General features: G+C 40.9%; 1 protein-coding gene across 2 annotated transcripts in view; it reads right to left on the minus strand.

The window, feature by feature from the left end:
• Positions 1 to 18,030, minus strand: part of KCNIP1 (potassium voltage-gated channel interacting protein 1) — a 135,319-nt gene extending 117,289 nt beyond the window's left edge. The window contains exons 1-2 of one of the 2 annotated variants that reach the window (XM_019487132.2): positions 17,588 to 17,677; positions 17,118 to 17,301 (exon numbers count right to left, since the gene is read on the minus strand). Coding sequence is in view for 1 of the 2 variants with exons in the window: in XM_019487130.2 (XP_019342675.1) it covers positions 17,588 to 17,696 (109 nt within the window). In the remaining variant the exon portion in view is untranslated. Of the gene's footprint in view, positions 1 to 17,117; positions 17,302 to 17,587 lie in introns of both variants that reach the window. The other variant, XM_019487130.2, reaches the window with a different exon arrangement.
• Positions 18,031 to 21,108: the final 3,078 nt, after the last annotated feature.

Here is a 21,108-nt window from a genome sequence, read left to right on the forward strand (position 1 = left end):
CCCCCTAGACTCAGGAAGCACCAGTCGCCGAGCCAGGTGGAGGGTCCACCACTGAGCAAACTGGAGACCCGCCCATGCTCTCATAGGATGCTTCATCCTCCCCAGCATCTCAGCGTTCATGAGCTGCCTGGTACCTTGAGGTATGTAGAAAAAACACTTAAAGCTGTGTCTATGTCCAAGTTATCGAATCTCTCTGAATCTCTTCAAATCAATTTGGAGTGTTCTGATTCAATACAGAGAGATTAAAGGGTCTCCTGATTCAATTCAGATTTGGAGATTTGGCCACCGAATTGGATCAGCGACCAAAGCTTTGCACAGCCCTAATGACTACCACGTTAAGCAGTGACATATACCCATCATGAACAAAATGCTCTGATAACCTGAGAATCATTTTTTTGTTACTAAAGTTTGATACCACATATTACTTACTGGCTGCTAATGGATTGGCTTATCTTATTGTTGAGACTTCCACTGAAAAAAAAATCTCCCAATATCGGGGATGGGTTGAGGCTCTTCACAAGTACCAGGGGTGTGTGCAAAGCCAAATAATTGTCTTTCCCCTTGCATTTGAGCAAAGTGAACCACAGATCGGAGCCAGCTGTGCAGGACTGATTGCAGCCTTTGCTCAGGAGTGTACAATTAGAGATAGTCATGACTTGCATGATATGATATTGCTAGTCATTCCCTGATGAGTTAAGTTAGTCAAGTTAGAGACCAATTAAACTACATCCCTGATTTTTGTTTTACTTCTTGAGCACATAGGAAGGTACCTTGCAAGCCTGGAAACTGCATCCAGCAAGTTTTACACAGGTTCATATGCCACTAAATCAGAGCAGAGTTTCTTTAAAAAAATGCTATAAATTGTAAACCTCTTTTCATACTTTTCACTTAGAAGATACAAAAGGCCAGACTTTCAAAAAAAGTATGCAAATATGTACAAAATGCATGTGCAAGTGCAATCTTTATTTGAATATGCAATTATTATAACTATGGATATAAATCAAGAAAATGTATTAACCTACATTTATGATGGTTATACATTTTGTATCCAAGAATGCACATTTTACATGCATAGCTTGAAAAACTAAAGTCCCAGATTGTTCTTTTTGAAGTTGTGCTCTGTGAAAACACTAACAAAGATGCTTAACAATATTAATATTAAACTACCACAATCTTGCTTTTGTAGTGTTTTTCATCTCAAGTGGTTTCCATGTAACATGGTATACTTGGACATCATTTATGGCTGACTGTGTAGCTTTCAGGATTGACTAATCAGTAGTTTTACTAATAGGTTAGGCAATTAATTTGTATAGGTTGCTTTAGATAGGGATCATCCTGCCTCTGGCAGGGAGTTGGCCTAATTGACCTCTCAAGGTCCCTTCCAGCCCTACTCTTCCATGATTCTCTCAGGACACTTTCCCAGGATTTACATGAATCTTGGACTTCATTTTACAGAAGGAGCAACTGGGACATGGGAGTGCTCATGAGCCTTCCCTAAGGGCTCATGGAATGCAAGGTAGAGTTGGGAATAGAAGGTAGGTTTAATGACTCCCTGCTCTGTACAGAGAGAAAATACTGTGCAGTTACAGGGGGATGGGTTACACTTGTACATCCAAACTACCTATTAAATTACACAAAAAGACTAAGTATTGAATACAAGTGTACCTTGTTTCTCAAGCAAGGGAATAAAGATAGGCAAAGCACAGCTTTCTACTCATAACAGATTAAAAGAGTGATTCTCCATCTTGGCTGTACCAGGGCCTTGTACTGCTAAGTAGGGGTGCCTGAGAAACATGATCGTAACAACAGTTGAAAATTCAGATTAGAACTAAAAATATTGTAGCAATACAACTCGCAGCCATTATTTATGTTCATTCAAAAGTTTTACCATAAATTAAGTAAAAACAGGATAAAAAAAAATAGATGTCCAGTTTTCCTTGCTTCTGGAATTCTTCAATATCCTCAAAACAGGACAGGGGATTAAAACAAATAGGACCTACTTATCTAATGGTAGGCAGTCATGTGGTAATGTGATATCTTCTGTGATGGCACACAACACATGGGAGAATGAGGACAAAAGAATGTATACGTCTACAAGGGGTCTCTTGTCCTCCAATAGCAGGGAGAGAGCCAACCAAATGTGTGTGCGCATTGGCATACGTGGATCTATATAAAGGAACATTCAACCAGGCTTCTTATACAATTTTCTGGTATTGTGGAATCACTCCTTTTCTCTACATTCAAGGACTGGGAAAACTGATGGCCACGCCCCTGCTCCCTACCCACCACCACCCATTTGTGTGGAAGGGAGAGAATTGCTAAGGAATGGTAAGGTGGGAACAGAGGAGCCAGGAGGGACAGGCATTCCTAAAAAAGGATTGGGATTTTTTGATAATCCAGTTCCTATTAGGTGTAGGCAGGCAGTCGCATCAGTCCCATGACCAAGCACTGACTCCTTCCGCTTCCGATGCTTTATTTCATAACATGAACAGTGCCTGCCCCTGGTGGTGGTAGTGCTGCAGTGGTGGCAGGAGCATGGTGGCGGTGGCAGTGGCGCCTTCTTGTAGGGGGTGCACCACCACATTCAGGGGGTGCACATGCACCCATGTGCACCCTCTATGCATCTCCCCTGTTTCATAAGCTAGTGAAAGAGAAGGAAGAGTTGTAGCATAGATCTTCAAACTCTGAAGACTGAGTTGGGGGCAGGGGAATGGCAAGAAGGAGACCAGGGAACTCCAACATAGGAGCAGGGGACCTGTGTTCCTAAATGTTAACTTCTATTTTAATCACTGGAATGCTGTAGAACTGGAACCGGCAATTTTTGATAGTGTGACTTTGTAATACTTAACTAGTGGACACATTAACTGAGGAGGTAACTCTTCTTTATTTGTCTTTCAGTTTTTACAAATTAAGCGTTTAATGCAGTTACCTTTCCCCATTTGTGCTTCAAGAAGAGAACAGAAATCAATGGTTTGGCCAGGGCTTGGTTAGCTTACAAACTGTCAGGTAAAGAGCTTTGGTTCCCTGCTGTGAGATTTATGGAGAAGGGATTTTGGCAATTTATAACAGTGGATCATAACTTCAAATTTGGAAAGGAAAAGTTTCTTGTTTCTGGTTTCATTGTTATGTCTTATTTGAGAAACTTATAGAATAACAACCATAACACGTCTAAGGTTTCAGGACTATTAAATATCTCCAAAGAAAGGCATTTGTACTGACATGTTGAAGCACTTGCGGCTGTTTTCTAACAAAATCTTGCAAAAGGTATTACAGAAGCACACCTTGTTCTCTGAATTTGGGACTAGGACCAAGGTTCATAAAATAGCTTTTCCTCTTTAAAATGGTTAATACTCAGCTATGGGGAGAGAATACTACTCAGACTATACAAGAAAAATGCTATACTTTTTTTAAATAGATGTAGGAAATTTGTTTACAAAGTTCCATATTAACTTGATTTAGTTACGCAGCATGGGAGTCTGTCATTTTAGACTTCTAAACAATACTCCCTCACATTTAAACTTCACAGGCAGTATTGGGCTTTAGCCCAGATCCACACCTAAGGGACTGGGGTAAGGTGCTCCTCAGTGTTGCCATGCATAATATTTAAACGCTTAGTGAATGGGCTAATTAACACACTAAGCAGAGACACAAAAGCCATCCAGTAGGGAATTAGAATGTGCTCTGAGCAAGCACATGATAAAGTTTATTATGAAACCTTACATGTACAGCGATCAGGCATCTTGGCATGATGTGCTGGAGCACATTTTTCACATATTTCCAACAGCAGCTGAAAACAGCCAAACTGGACACTGTGCATCCTGGGATCCGGGAGGACCACAAAATGCTTATATCTCTGTGAAGCAAGCAGCAGTAGCTGAACACCTGTTCCTTAAAATGATCTGGAGATAATTCTCAAGTGAAAAGTTGTAAGTTTGCCAAATATGTGTTTGTACAGTTAGTCACATTAAGTTCGTTTAACACGTACTAAGTGTCCTGTGCAACATGGCCCCAGGATTCATGGCCTGAAACTGCTGTTGGACATAGGTGTGCACGCCATCCCTTTGAGAACAGATGTCGGCTCATTCCTTTCAGACCTGTGACATGTGGGGTGGCTGTGCTCATGTTTGCACTTCATATTAGAGTAGCCAGAATATGAACTCAGGGTGGGAAAGCTGGGTTCTAGGCCTGCCTCATCTTGAAGATGTTCAAACCCACCTATGTCTTTCAGAGCCTAGCACAGTGTCTTAACCATCCTTAACCTGTAGTGCAAAAGCTGAGATGGGAAAATCCTGCATTCCACTGTAGAAGATCTGTCTGTTACTGCACAGAAAAAAGTATAAGATTCAAGTGGGCAGTGTGAGGGAGCCAGGCTGTAGAGCACAGTGATCAGGGTACACCCATGACAGACAAGAGAAGTAGGTGTCCAGTCCCTGCTCCAGCAGCAGCTCATGTATTTGGCTTTAAATATAATTGGATGAGATATGAAAAATGTTACAGGCAATGATACCAAGGCAGAGACCACCACTAATCATTGCTGCCTCATTTCCTCCAACTTCAGTGAATCTGGCTGCAGCTGCTGAGATCCTCTAGGGGATTTTTGTGTTGGGGCATCCAGTTTGTGAATCTTATATAGTTACAGATGGGAGACTGGCTGAGTTCAGCAGCTCAGTGCCTAGACAGCAGTGTCTCTGGACATGTTTAAGAGCAACAGTTGGGTGTGAAAATAATTTTATAGCCAAAAATATAGGCACCTCTGGTCTCACATGCCCAGGGCTTTAGGTGAGGTTTTTACTGTTTTTACTTTAGGCACCTAAAATACTACCAAAGTTTTACTTCAAGGGCCTATGTTTCTTTGGGATACTGCCCTTTGTGATGATTTTTGCAGCTGGAAAGGACATTGCGTCTTCTAAGTTCTGTAGTCGGTTTAGGAATCCATATTTATATTTGTGATTATCCAATGTAAGCCTGTCCTTATTATGGTGGTGATGTTCACCATATTCTGTTCCACCCATTACTCATGCAAGTGGACATAGGTGCCTACTTCACCCTGCTTGAGTCCCTGAAAGACTTTTAATACAGAATGTGAGCAGATCCTCCTCTTCTGATTGTATTTGTCATTCAATTTTAAGGATAAAAATTATGAGGAGAGGTTAAGGGACCTGAACCTGTTCAGCCTCCACAAGAGAAGGCTGAGGGGGAATCTAGTGGCCATTTACAAACTAGTCAGGGGGGACCAACGGGCATTGGGGGAGTCCCTGTTCCCCTGAGCACTACCAGGAGTGACAAGAAATAATGGTCACAAGCTGGCAGAGGGTAGATTCAGGCTAGATATCAGGAGGCGCTACTTCACAGTCAGGGCGGCTAGGATCTGGAACCAACTTCCAAGAGAAGTGGTGCTGGCTCCTACCCTGGGGATCTTTAAGAGGAGGCTGGATGAACACCTTGCCGGGGTTGTTTGACCCCAGTACTCTTTCCTGCCATGGCAGGGGGTCGGACTAGATGATCTGCTCAGGTCTCTTCTGACCCTACCACCTATGAAACTATGAAACTATGTTGGTTGTTATAAAAGTGGATGCAGTAATGGATTTTCAGAGCTGAGTGGAATCGAATTGGATTTAGGTATATAAGTCCACTTACACAGCTAATAGAATAGAATTTGGCCCCAAGCGCATATTAGTATTTGTGTCATCGTAACCAGAACATTTCTGGTATCAAAAGCTGGGCTGATGTTGCTGTACTTGTCTACAGTACTTTGATATATTGACCTAAATTATTTGTGCACAGGGGGCACATCACCAGGGCAGCACAGAGCTTTTAGCGGCAAGGAGCTTCCCCACCTGACCCCTCTCTGCCTTACCATGCTGGGTCCTGCCCACCAGGCCACAGAAGTCCCAGGGGGATGGCAGCAGGATGGGGAGCCCAAGCCTGCAGCAGGTAGCCTGACCCTGCTCTTGCCCCCTACACAGATCTGGGGGGGCAAATCCTCCTCCTTCCCTGCCCCTCCCAAGAGTGCATGCAGTGGTGGGGAATCTCCCCCCACCCTGAGCCTGCACTGGGCAGCCTACACCTTCCCCCCCAGTGGGTTCTACTCTGCCTACAGAGGAGTGGGAGCCGGGCTCTGCACTCTGCTCCCTGCTCAGGCCACAGCAGCTTCCACCTCCCACAAGTGGCAGCCAGGGCTCAGGCACTGCTCTGGAGGGCAGGGGGCTGTGGACCTGGCTCCCTGGTCCCATAGCCTTGGCAGCTGGGGGCCCCCCTCTGGCAGGGCTGGAAGTGGGGGAAAGGGGCACCAGCAGGGCAGCGGGAGTGAGGGGCCTGGACCTGCATCTTAGTAAGTGAGGGTTCAGGGAGAGCTCTGCTTTTCCATGATAAACACAAAATGAAATACCAAAATTTACAGGTATTTATAACTTATTTTATTATAGTGATTGAGGCACTGGTGTATATATATATATATATATACTGCTGTACTGTGCAGTAAAGCATCTCATGTAGACAAGCCTAGTAAGAGACACAAGTTAGATCAGTAGCGAACAAAACACAAGTTTTCCCTTTGGTGGTGGTGGGGGGGGTTTGCAGAGGAGGAAGGAGGACATGACATGCAGGCTGCCTGCACTGGCCAAGGTCCACAGGTTGGGAATGCTCCTGCACAGTGTCCCTTGTAAGCTTCCTGGACTGCTGAAGACTGTCAAGCACAATTGAGTGTCTGGGCCACCCCTGATTGGCTGTGGGGCATGGGCAATCATGTCCCCAACACTCTGCCACATCCTCTCTGTTAACTGCAGAGAGGCAGTGGAAGTGGGGAAGGGAGGCATCCATTTTCCCCTGGCACCTGAACACCTGCATCTTTGGGCCATACCCCTGCACCACATCATGAAGCACCCTATTGAGGTACATACAGACCTGACACAGGGCCCAGGAGAATTCCCATGCTCACGTGCAGCCCCATGGAGCCTGAGTGGCACATCTGAATGATGCCAAATATGAAGTGCTTCAGGATTCAAAGCATTTCAAATGCATGTCTTTCCATGGACAGAAGAGAATAGTTTATAAAGGCTGTAAAGTTGACATCACTTACAAACAGTAGCCTAACTTTTAAAGATCTTCTGATGGGCAGTAAATTCTATTAGTCTCTGATCACACTCAAGGATATGGCCTGTTAGCTCTGAGGTCAGAGAATCAGAGACCAATAGGACTATGACACATCAAGGACTACATATTGCCTTTGATATTTGGTGGAACACAAGCTAGATTTGATGACACATGAATCAAAGGCAGTGTGTGGCCCACAGTGAATTCTTTCTCCAACACCAGGAACAACAGATAAAGCTATCTTGCACAGTTTCCCAGTATCATCTTCTAGAGATGGATTTATCAAAGAATTAGGAATCAAAGATAAGTTAAAAATAGAGGATAAGAACATGGCACAAAACCAACCAATCAGGAGCACCAAGTTTATAGCTATAGGAACAACAAATGTGAATCACAGCAAGGGTAGAAAAGGGATGTATTTGTATATATTACTAATAAAAGGTATTCTGAAATCAGAAATATTAAGCTGCTGTGTGGGTGCAGGTGACAAGATACCACTCAGAGGGCATGTCTACATGTTGCCCTTTGTCTCTGTAGTGGCATGATACATCACCATATTGCATTCTATGGTGATGTAGCAATCACATGCATCTAGTGCTCTCCCCCCATTTTAGTGTGCCACTACAGCGAAGTAGTGGAGAAATCTAACCACGTGCTACGTAAACAGCACAGTGCAGGCAGTTACCATGTCGTGCTTTAGAAGTTCCAGAAGGAAGTACTAAAGCATGGTGTCATAGCAATGTTGCCATACAGCTTTGTGTAGATGAATCCAGAGATTACAAGATAAAGAGTATGACCCTGAATACAGAGGAAGCAAGTGGGGGGTAGGTGTGGAAAAAAAAAGAAAAATATCAATGCAGTATGCACTCAAGATAACGTCAATGTGAAAGAAAGTCAATATGTGTGAGGGAATCAGTATGCAGTTTAACAATTACCGTTTTTGTATATTTATTTTGTGCTAGTCCTGCCAAGGAATAGAAATTCAAAACCCCAGGTGAGGAAGGTAGAGCTGTGCTAAGGGAAATGAGATAAAAGAAAAAGGAACTAGAAATCTGCTGGCAAGATTCTAAAAAGAAATGAAATCGCTCTGGGCAAGAGCTCCAATTTACATACTTTTGATAAAAAATAAATATAAGATTGTGAATTGGTGCAAAGGATTAGAAGCCATGAGGCTATGTCACATTTCAAGAGGGCAGTACAAATCTATATAGCTCTTGCTGATGTGCTCAGATGGAAACACCACCTTCTTAGCCAGGCGCTTGGCAATAAAAGAGCTACAGAACCCTGATGTTATTGGGAAGAGAAAAAATCCCAGCAGTAGCAGCAGCAGATTTACAGGCTAGAATGAAAGCAAGATAAGAAGAAGAAAACAATGAGCGACCTAAGTAGTGAATTTGAAGCCATAGGGGCAAAAGCATGCTATATAGATTGTATCTTAATGGGAATTTGACAAGAAACAAAAAGATAACAGAGATAATGGTGCATATATACTTACAATGAAATGTGGTGTAACACAAGAGATAGTAGACATAGGGTAACAGTTTTATTTTAGCAACATGCTGTAAGTTAACAAGAATGTACTGTTTTAACAGCAAGGTTAACAGCAGCTTGATGAACTACCTCAACTACAATTATGAACTACCTCAAAATAGAATCAGTGCTTTAGCTCTGCACGCTGCAATTTGTGAACAAGTAGGTACAGCTAACAGAATCATTTTAGGTTAGCGCTACATGGACTCCTAGGTTAAGTACAGTCAAAAAGACCAAGGATGAATTGATTCAATCTTTGCAGGCTAGTTAAACTGTATAGATTGAGCCAATAAGCAAATGAGCAGACATTCACTTTTGATTCTGGAAATGCAGCCTTCAGTGGCTCAGGGCAGAAGCCAGGGGGCACCAGAGCATACCTCCCTGCTCAGCTAGAACAGACAGCTTGGGCCAAAACTTGCCCATCCACCCTGAGAAAGGGGGTTTAGTGGGGGGAGGTGCAAAGCATACTGGGATGCTGGGGGACTGTGAGTTAATTTGAACCCGGAGGGGATCTTGGACAAAAGTTCAATTAACTGATTTAACCTAAATCAGTTAAGTCTGAGACTACATCTGAGACTACAGGAGACTACTGGTTTTGGCCATTTTGAAAGTGGTTTATGTTCACTGAACTTCTGTTGCGTTACAGTTTTGAGCCAGTTTCTGATAATTTATACTGGTTTATGTTTAATTTATGTCACTAGCCCTATAGTAGGAGAGCTCCACACTTCTGAAACAAAATCCTTACAACCCAAATTGCTTGTCTGAGACAATGCTGAGTGCTTCGGTGTTAAAACAAAACAGAAAATAAATGGTATGAACAACTCAAATTAAGTTCCCAGAATGTGGTCTGCAATTCTGCAATTAATCTATACTGGCAAAGCTTCTCTATTTCCTTAGTATAGCTGAAGCCAGTAAATATCAGAAGCAACTGTCAAAAACTAATCTGGAGAGACTCCTTAAGCACTAACAAATGCCACCAGGACTGGGAAATCAGAAGTCGCTGTGCAAGACACAAAATACTGTTCCTCTCACTGATCAGCAGCCAGCAGCTATGGCTGGGTATAATCCAACCAATCTTTATCAGGTTCCACAGCAGACTATCTAATGAAGTCTAATGAAGTCTAGCAGCCACATAAATATGAGAGAGAAAATGTTAAGAACATTGAAAGAAACCCAACAGTTTTATTAAAGAAACCTGCCGTGATGAGTTATATTCTATTAAGCTATACATTGTTCTAAGTCGTAAGTGTGTATATACACACCTCCAGAGAGCCACAGAGGAAACTTTTGTAAAAGAGAATGTCAAGGTGACACAGACAAGCCAAAGGTCTTAAAATTCAAAGTTATATTATCACACAACTCTACAGTTCCCTCCCTTCCCATGTGCAAACATTATGCTTACTTACCATGTATACAATGTGTATACAGTGTATACAATATCATGTTAAAATAAACCTTATCAAAATAAGGGGAAGATTCACATGCAGTTAAGATTATACAGACAATATTCATTTTCACATTTTCTGACTCCTGAAAGTTTCACTTTTCTTGATGTAGTTTTTCTGTCTGGTCAGAGTGTAAAGTGCTTGATTTGAAGCTGACTTCTTAAAAAATAAAATAAAATAAAAACACCCTTCCCAAGATGCACAGTTTTTTATAGCAACTTATCCCAGACATAAACACTGAGAAGTGAAGTACACAATATGACATTTCCTGCACAATTATATTCTTGTTTTTTTGGATGCCTGTCATGGACGTGTCTCAATTAGAGCCACCATTTCATTGACACTTCCCAGGAAGTTCAGGCTAATGATGAAGCTAGAGACATTGAATCTGAATGTATGAGAAAGGAAAAATAGTTTTAAATGGAGAAAAACCTGCTGGGTAATTTAACATTAAATATTTAAATTCCTCACCCACTCTAGCATTTCATAGAAACACTAAGTTCCAATGGAAATATAATATTTACAAGAAGACCTTTGGACTATAGTCTATTTGAGCTGAATTGATACCCTCGCCTCCCAAACAGGGAACATATTATACTCCAATAAATGTTACTATCAACAGAACAAACTTTTCAAGAAAGAACAAACTAACATCTCCATCAAGGATCTCAGCAAGCTGCTTTCCTGCAGCAGTTTGTAATGAACAGAACAGAAAATGACCATCTACCACGGCAGACAGCAAAATCTTTAAAAGTATGGAGGCTCCTAAGCAAGGATATTTACATACCTATATACTCTCGATGATTCTACTCTCAAGTAATTACTCTAAAGTAATGAGCTATTGTAAAATTATTTTTCAATGAAATCTTCATAATTTTACAAGGAGGAAGCAAGTTTGACCACCTGAAAACTGAGCCCCTGCTCCTGCCTTTGTTCGAGGTAATTTGTATCATCACAGAGATCAGAGACACCTCATCACATAAGAAGTGTCTGCCCAGAAGAGCATTCCACCCTTTTACTCCTCTGTGAAATATGAAACATCATAACCACAAGGAAATATGATTACATCCTGCTTACCACCAAATAACTTTGAGGTAAACAGACTATTCCAACTTTTCTCTGAGCCTAATCTGCATAAAATGAACTGTTCCAAATTGGAGCCACACTTTCAGCTCTCCTATGAAATACGAACTTTCATTTCTACCCAGAATAACTTTCTCCTGTGTCTGAAGCAGGGTACTTGTGTCCAAAAGCTTGCAATTAAAGATTTTTTTGGTAAAAATCTAGCTGGTCTAATAAAAGATATCACCTCTACCATGAGTTCTGATTCCTTTTGAAATGGAAATGTCTTTAATTCTTTAAAAAAAATATTTCCCTTTCAAAATAATTTTACAATAAATCATTACTTTTTTCCTATGCAGGGTGGGGGAGAGCTCTCAATCTCAACACCAGATTTTTTTTTTTTTCCAAATGACTTTCCTTAATATTTTAAGCCCTCTCTTTCTTGTACAGAAAAATGCTGAGCTGCTTTCTGTGTGCCAAAGACTGCAGACCATTAAGCCATTATGAGAGACATTTCTTAAACAAATGTATTAAACATTAAAAAAAAAAACATTTCTATTTATTTGTGCTCCTTTGTTTTCCATTGTAGAAATCAGACACAAGTTTTCACTTTCAAGCATAATGTTCCTTCATGTGATTAAGAAAAGTTGAGAAAAGTGAAGGTGAATGTAGGAAAACACAGCAGTTGAACAAAATAATAATAAACCCCCCCTAAGAAAATTCAAAGCAGCAAGATAATGTAATGAGATGCATTGTTTATGTAGTATAAAGTGAGAATAAACTTCAGCAAGCAGTGGAGAGAAGGAGAACCTGTATGAAGGCACCCCACATAAACATAATTCTCTTTTTTTACAAGCATTATGCATGCTTATCAACCACTAGCCAAAGTATTATTGAGCCTACTTAACACATGGGGAAACTGATTCAATGGGAACAGAACCAGAGTCCAGCTGCCAACACTAGATTGTAGAGACAGTATTTCCAAGGTTAACATCACAGTATCTGAAACCAGGCTGATTACAGTGACCCAAAACTCAAAAAGTGGACAGTTCAAAAGTTTTAGGACATTCAGGGAATGTGCTGATTTTGCATCAGACAGCTGTTTTCAGTGGGTCCGTATGCAGTCTAAAAATGTGGTTCCTCTCAAGCATCATCCCAAGGAGGCAGTAGTAAGAACTTCACTTGCACTGTCCAAGCAGAACCCTCCCCACCTCATCCCCCAAAAAACCAACAACCCACCAACAACTGGGGAAGTGATCCTACAGAGCAACTCAGAGTCCAGCATTAGCAGAGTGTCAGAGTGTGTTAATATAGGATTTTTAGGGGTCTATTACAATTGTTTCCACCCACATGTTGCAGGCTCTTACTGGGAAGGTGAAATAGTAGATAGAAAGAGATACTTCAATATACTATTTATTGAGTCAAACCTCTCCTCTTTCCCTTTTGGCTTCTGTAACTTTTTCAATCAGTGCATGCAGAAGCTGAAGTTGAGTTCAGACTTCCAGCTGCAGCTGAGAGGGAATTTTGTTTCCATTGTGACAACTTTCCAAAATTGATTCTGTTCCACACTAGCCTTGAACCTGATCTTTTTGTAGTGAAGAGAGGGAAAGCATGCTCCAACTCAAAACAACAAATTGCTACAGGAGTTAAGCACTTTTAAACTTTGAGTATCAGTCCTGGTGATCAGTTCTGGATTGATTCTTGCCTTTACAAATAATTAAGAGAGATTCATATCTTTTGTGTGAATTAAATTTCTGGGTCCCAGATCTGTAAAGTCTGAAGAATTATTTTCTGTTTTGCAACATATGTGAAGAGATCTTTTGCATCTTTGGACATTATGAAATATGAGGGGGCAAACCATACGGAAGCACTGTGTGGGAGGAAGGGAAGCACATGTCATCACAGAGAAAGAAATCTGGGCACCTCCAATTTCAAATCACATTTTAGAATTGACTTTAAAGCTGCTACAATAAGGAATTTGTTAACCAGGTCATTTAAATTACTAGCCTGTCTTCAGCCATGGCTCACACAGAATGCTTTAAGCATTTCTTAATTCACAGCATTTCATAATGCAGCGTAAGGCGTGAAACATAAAGTTGAAAGGTTGATAACAGAGCTCAGTGACTCCCTCCTGGGTCACTGACTGTGGGTCGGCGAGTTAAACCCTGCATATTCACTTGAAGATTCAGATTCTACAGACCTGACACATCCTCTGATCACACCTTCTCAGGTCCCCTGTCCTACCTTCTGTTACTCCCTTTTACATCCAGGTGCTAGGATCCTGCCATGCCTTGCCACTGCTGCCTGTGGGACACAGGAAGTGGCTTGACATATAGCCCCTGATAGGGCATAGGCTACCATTTTCTAGTACTTTTTGAAGATCCAATACATAAGTTAAAGTAGGAGTAGTAACAGAGGCTATCATCATCTATTTCTTGATTCCAAAGACAGCAGAGATAATAGCAGCTAAAACCAGGGTGGGGTGAGGTTGATTATCTAATCTAGGGTTGTCCAACTTCTAAGCAGCCCAGGGCTACATGCCATATAAACCACAAGTTGTGGCCTGCAGATGGACCTGAGTGCTGACCTGAACATCTCTGGATTAGGGTAACAACAATTTGAATAGCTTTGGGCCAGACTGGTTCCCCTGTTGAGTATGTCAGGAAAACATATCTAGGATCTAATTATTTTGGAAGACTACTAAAATACTTGCCACGATGTCATACAATAATACATTCCACATTGGCTGCCTATACATGTGCTTGAGGATAGGGGTGGAGTGTTTTAATTAGAGCGGTTCCCAGACAGCAGCTCCAATTAAAATGGCCCACCATCATGTAAATGAAGCCCCTGCTCATTTTAAAATGGCTGCGGGGCACTTTATCTAAAGGTCTATCTAGAGCTCATAGAATAAGTGCCCCTGCAGCCATTTTAAAATGCGCAGGGGCTTAATACAGGTGATGGTAAGGTGACAATGGAGTATTCTAATTAAAATGTAAATGAGCACATCTATAGGCACCCAGTATTTACAGCTTACTGTAATATACAGAAAAGTGACAGCTGCTACTTTTAATAATGAGGGCTTGAAAGGGGAAACCTATTCACCTAACAAGAAATCTCTGTTCATAATCTACAATTTTGTCTTGTGAAAAAATTGATCACAGCTACCAAAGACAGCCAACCACGATGCTAAAAAATTAAATCTCTGACTCACCATATTCAGATAGTACATTTAAAAAGTACCGACTTTTCAGTATTTGACATCCTGGCAGTGAGATTATGCTGATAGCTCCCCAAAAGCACATATCATATTTGATTTGGATCCCTTTAATTTAGAAAAAATAAAATTTATCAGCACTTCAAGGATAGCCAAATGATTGATGCATGCTTCAGCAAAAGAAGCAGAGCTAGAGCCAATCTCATAAACAGACCCATCACAGCCCTTGATTTATGGGGAAGGTCCTTGATCCTTCCTTCTACAGGCATAGATTCCCATAAAATTTCACAAAATGTTTTCTTGAACGCCTTTTAATGTGAATCATTAATTATGACTGTATCCCTATACCTCACTTAGAAGCAAATCATTGACTTTTATTCATTCTTTCTGGATTTGATTGTGGGCAGCCCTTGATGAGCAGCAACGTAAGAAGGTAGGGAACCAATGGAGCAACACTGGGCTGTCAAAGTGCACAAGGGGCATAGTAACCAAAGAGTTCAGGGATAACACAAAACAAATTGCAATTCATCTCACTATTATCCCACAAACTGCTTTACTTTTGCAGAAAAAGTTGCTATAGCAAATAATTTCATTGCCTTTTCACTAAGCAAAATGGATCTGTTTATAATTAAAACAAAATGAATACCTTTTTCAAGGAAGTGTGATTTTTTAGGGACTACTCACTGTAGGAGAATTTAGGGAGATCAGGACCTGTAGATCTCCCATCCTTCCTATTCAGGTTGGAACACAAGAACTCCAAAGCCAACCTCTGTATTCCCTTTGTTTAAGGTTTCATTAATGAAGTTTCATACAAGTGTAGGAATTGCTCAGACTTTACACTAAAAGCATATAATGAGCTAAGCCTTTTTAGCTCCCTGCATCTGCACCAAAATTACATTCACTTCAGTCAATCCTAGCATGGATGCATCTGCATGAGATCATTACATGGTCCAAAGCAGCACAAATAAGCAGGTTGTAAATAAGCATGTTTTACCTGCAGGAGATAGTATAATGCTAATTCTAAAAGTAACTAAGAGCACAACCAATTTCAGATAATAGGGAACTACCCTAATTTGCTTAAACAGTGCAGTTTCTGATTGTAGCATTATACACAAGCAAGCAGCACATGGAAGTGCTTACATCCTGTAAAACAAGAACAGTGAACATAAAGACAAGTTAGAAATATTTTTGCTGCAATGTACATTCATACGCCTCTGCCATTGTTGCCACCAGCAGGTCAAAGAACAGGTGTAACCCTACCCTTAAAGATCTCTATGAGCTAGAAGTCTGCAACTTTAGTCACCCTACACATACATTATAGCAGGAATAAGGAGCCAAGAGTCATGCAATTCCATAATGGTCTAATGCATTTTTTGGCCTGGATGTTTTTTGTAGGAAAAAAAAAAACAGTTGCAATTGATCAAAGTTGCAAAGAGTTTAGTTTAGTTCATAATGCCCTTATATACTGTGAGGTGGCCTATTAGACTGTCAAGGTGTTATAACATTAAAATGATCACTGCAAAGTGAGACTACACTGCTATATTCAGCACCCAAATGAGTTGAATGACCCTTGTTGCATGTTGGTTAAAAATCTGAATCTAGGTTTTGTTTAGTGAGAGCAATTTACCAACAACTGTTTGATCATTAAAGTATCAATATTCAGTAGGAAAAAACATTGGTACTTATTTAAAAATCACTTTACTTTTGAATAAATAACTTTTGCATCTCTCCATCATTTGCCTTGGCTGGAGAAACATTGTGCAAGCTGTTCTGGGTAATCTGTAAGGAAGTTGGAATAACATTAAGTAGCTCTGTAGAGCATGGGTAAAAATGTCTTTAAAGTTAAAGAAGTAGTGTTGCAGCTGCCTCAGCATTTGATTGTACATTTTTTTGCATTGTGTTTTATTAGGTAAGTTTATCCATGCTGATATAATTTTAAATGAACAATTATTGGTTGGTAAGTTTATTCAATATAGCTGTCATTAGAATTTGGTTATATAATGATAAACTAAATGTATCCATTCTAATAGGAAAAATGAACATTAATGTAAGTTACTCCATATAAAAGATTAAATATTTGACCCTAATATTATTTGTTTCTATAAGCCACATTTTTATATTGTACTGTTAATGAACATTATCTACTTACATGGTTGCATTATAGGGCTGTAGGTTTGCACATATGAGGTTAAAACTGTTTTTCCTTGTTCCCAACACAATTCAATAAAAGATGAAACTTGGAGTTAAGTAAAATACTAATGAATGTATTACCTTCATTTTCATTAAGTATTCTTTCTGCCAGTTTTATGTAACATATTTCAAAGGTAACCTCTGTGTCAAGAAACTGCTGTCTTTAAACTGATTTTATTTTATACTGCTCCTATGTTACCAAAACTTGGTACCTTTATGATCTACACAGGAATGAACTTCTAGGCATCTTAAAATGACTACTTGTTTCTTAGTTTTTTCTTTAAAAAAAATGATGTGCTTGATATAGAAGTTGATTTTCTTAGTGAGCTTCACATGTGGACAAGTGTCACTGTTTGGGCAGAAAATACTGATAACCTAAGTTAACTTAATTAAAATGTGTTCACTCCCATTACATACAAGAAAAGAAATGAAAAAAAAAACTAAGGAAACAGAGATCTTTATTGAATTTAAAAGATGATGAGAGATCAAATGCCCCAGAATAATTCTTCAAATCAGAAATATGTGTTCATTTGTTATGTTTACTTTGGTTTCTCTGAAGTATGTAGAATAAAAATACTTACAGAAAAGTTTCCTTTGTGTTAGACACAGTCAAAAGATTTATTTTCTTCAGGTCTTTAAACTGCAAGTGTCACAATAGTATTGTTTTTAGGGAATCATATGGAACCACTGATCTAATTATTAGCAGTGCTTCTATTATCCCAAGACAGACTTTTTGTTCCCAGGTAGGGACCGATTTATTTCATGCTGTGAAACAAAATTAATAATTAGCTAAAAGAAAAATAGCACTTATGGCAAAAATCCTAACTTACAATTCCCCTCAGCTGTGATAAGTCCAAAAGCTAACAAAAGCCTTTAAAACAAACCACAGAGCATAACTCTAGCACCGCTCACTATATCACTTAAAATATGAAGATGATGATGAGAAATCAGAGTATGGAAAAGATGACGCTTTACTTCCTTCAGCCTATCTGCTACTATATTGACTTAAATAAAGGTAAATAGAAGATAGAAAGCTTGGAGGTTCTCTTACCATCTGACAAATCAATTAGCCCAAGGTAGTGCAAAAGTTTCAGAGAGGAGCACACCACCACCACAATCCCCAAAGTCTGAAGCCCCTCCGACTCTCCTTCATTCCACATCCTTTAAGGCACCACACAGATACCACTGGCGTGCTAGGAAAACAACTGGCAGACATCTAAAGCTGGGAATTCATCTGTTTCAAGCTTTCCTTCCTGCTGCTCAGCTAAGTATTGCTCATTTTCTCTTTCTCTCTCTCTCCCTCCCTCCCTTTCCCTGTGAATGTGTGCATTTCTCACCCTCTCCCCCTATTTCTATTTCTCCTTTCTCCCTCCCTCTCTCTGTTCCTTCATGCAAACAATTTCTGCATTTAACAGTAATCTATGGTTTTAGTTTCTGCCTCTCCAGGGCAGTTCTCCCAAGAGTTTACTCTGAACCTGAACAATTTAACACTGCGGAGGTAACCTCAGTGATATCTCATGTAATTATTTTTTCTGTGTAACCAACAGTGAATTTCTCCATTTGTGTCTGTCTGTCTGCCTTGCATCACTGTCAACACAGATGCGTTTTGCAAATGCTTTCTCTGCACCACACACAAAGTAAAAAGAAAGTTTCATGGGGAGGACATGTAAAGAAAACTTATCTGTCTCTCCCACTTCCCCTCATTCTTAATGTTGCCTTAAGGCATTGTAAGTATCACACGGACAGTTTGGGTTATATTTAATAATTTTAAATATATTTAATGCTTGTTTAATACCGGTCTCATCATAAATTACCATAGAAATATGCCCCTTCAGAATAACTACCAATTAAACCAAAATAACATGTCAATGTGTTGCTAGAATCAATATATGCTGGGGTGGATCTGGGAGTGGGGGAGAGGTGAAGGCAAGGTGTTATGGTGGTACCAGTGAACACCCCTTTGATTCCTGGTCTAGCCAAACTTTAAAACCAACTGTCTGGCAGTGGCAGCAGCATTTCTATTTAGGCAGCAGTGAGGGAGGGAATCAATTGAATTTATGGTTTATTATAATCTACCTGATTCCTTGTTAACTCTTCATTCCTCAGTTAACAACCCTCTCCACTTTTTAAAGGTGTTATATTCCACTAATTTAGCTACGCGTTCTTTTGTAGTTCTGCTGTCTGTTAGCTGCACTTAGGCACAAAGCTCATATTTCACAGCCTTGCAGACCCCTTTTACCTCTAGCTAAAACCATTAGCTCAAGTGTGCAACTTACTTCCAGTGAAGCATTGGATACACTGCCGAGATGCTCAAGAAGATTTTATTTCACGAATATGAGAAGACATATACATTTCATTCTATTGACTGCAGGACTAATAAAACAACATCTTGCCTAGTGTGTTTTTTTAAAATATGTAATTAATACATGTTCTAATAAAGTTATATTTGTTTTTGCTTTGATCTTAAACTGAATAATATAGCCTAGGCCCTGCAATATTAGTAAAGATTTTTGTTTCTTTTTAACATGACAAAAATGTGCTGTGTTAAATGTGATGGCACAGCACACCATCTGGACCCCACTTATAAAAATCCTAGATCCATCCATGTGTATATGGACCAAAGTACCAGATGGGTACACAATGTACTTACCCTATGTGCAAAATACAACAAGATATCAGGGACCCAACCTCTGGCTTCAAGAGGGCAATTGTCTTTATCTTGTTTACAGGCCTAATATCACAGGATAACAACTCATTATTGCAATGTTTCTCTGAGTATTTTTTTCCCCCAAAAGCTAGTATCACTCCCCTTTTATTCAGTGGGAGAGTAGATGAGTAAATTGTGCCTGGGGCATTGCCACTGTCCCTGGTTGAACCAGGGACTGGGGGCTCCAGAGCCACCCCTGCCCTGCTCCAGCTAGACTGGCTGTGGAGCCAGGGTCACCTATTAACACCAGTGGCAGCAGTTGGGTTCCCTTCCCTTGCACCAGATCCCAGGCCAGCAGGGAACACCAAGAGACTGGGCAGGGGCAGGTCTGGAGCTCCCCTCCTGCCTCTGGGACAGCCAGAGACAGCAGCAGCAGGTAGGGGGAGGGGTGGGAGGGAGAGGAGAGAATGTGCAGCTGAACATGGAGGGGAAGGGAGGATTCTTGCTTGCTGTGGAGGGTTAAAAAGAGTCTACATCTGCTGTTTCTGCAGCATGGTCAACTGGGAGGGGTACGTATTTGTGTCACTGTGCCCCACTTGGACCTGGCCCTGGATATACAGGGGGGCTTGACCCCTGCCCCTTGCCATCTGTCAACCCCCGCCACAAACCTCTTGCCCCATGGCTGTTCCTCCCCACCACTTCTGCCCCATGAACAACCTCTAGTCTCCCTTCTCTCTCTCTCCCCGCCCCCCTGCAGCCTCTGGCCCCCGCCCCTCCTCTTCACTTACACTTGCTCCAGCTCTGGCAGGCTCCACCCCTAAGCATGTGTTTACTCCTGTCCCATCCCAGCCCCATAACAACAGGAGCAGTGACAGCTCTGGGGCCTGGTCAAAACTGCTACCACCACCGCTATGGGGTGGTGCTGGGGCCAAAACAAATGTGTGCTCCATTCCCCAGGCTGGAATGTGAATGGAGCCCGCCAGACCCAGAGCAAGGGTAAGCAGAAGGGGTTGGGGCCCGAGTCTGTGTGGGACTAGTGGGTCCAAGGCTGTAGGGGAGTCAGGGAGGGGGGTAGCAAAGATAGTGGGAGGGCAGCTAGTAGCTGTGGCTCTGACCTTGACCCTGGGTTGGGGCTGGTGCCGGAGCTGTAGCAGCCATCTACCACCCTACTTCCTCATGCCCAATTCCAAGATGAGGGACTCGTCACCCCATGTTAAAGGGGGAAAAAAATCTCACCTTGGATTTGAGTAAAAACGGTATTTCAATTAAACATCCAAGTGGAAACAGAACAAAAACTGGTTTATCTTTAATCACTATACGTATTGACGCAAAGAAAACTTTTAACTTTCTCCCCCCACCTTCTTAAATTGCAAAGAAGAAGAAAAAGAGGTGGCTTTTTTTCTTTTTCTCTACTGGAAACACAGGCAGGCAGTTCAAGAATTAGTGTGTATTGGGAGATCTAGGTCCTACTTTCAGCTCTGATAATGACTTTATTCTTGATCATGTAACTATCTGCATTAGTTTTCCATTAGTATCAAGGGGATAAAAATAGTCACTACTAGCACCTTACTGAGTTGGGAGCCTGTTGGTCTAATAAAAGATATCAAATTCACCCAAGGAACCTTGTCTGCCTATGTCCTTAGACCAACACGGCTACAACCTAAACCCCTGTTAATATGTTTAAAGCACTTCAAGTTTCTAAGAAAGAAGCCATATTGGAAATGTGAAGTACTGTTAAGAATTGAAGCTACCCAAGCTATTAGTTATGAACAAAATATTGACTGAACTTGATCTTGTTTCTCTATATAGATGGGTCATGAAACTACTGTGATTTCTGCAAATTAATGATCTATAACTGTTCAATCTCTCTCTCTCCCTTTGTCTTTCTCCAGTGAATACAGAATGAGGCCCAATCTGATTTAAGA

This window comes from Alligator mississippiensis, chromosome 9, assembly GCF_030867095.1.
Source record: "Alligator mississippiensis isolate rAllMis1 chromosome 9, rAllMis1, whole genome shotgun sequence".
In the NCBI taxonomy this organism is placed as follows: Eukaryota; Metazoa; Chordata; order Crocodylia; family Alligatoridae; genus Alligator; species Alligator mississippiensis.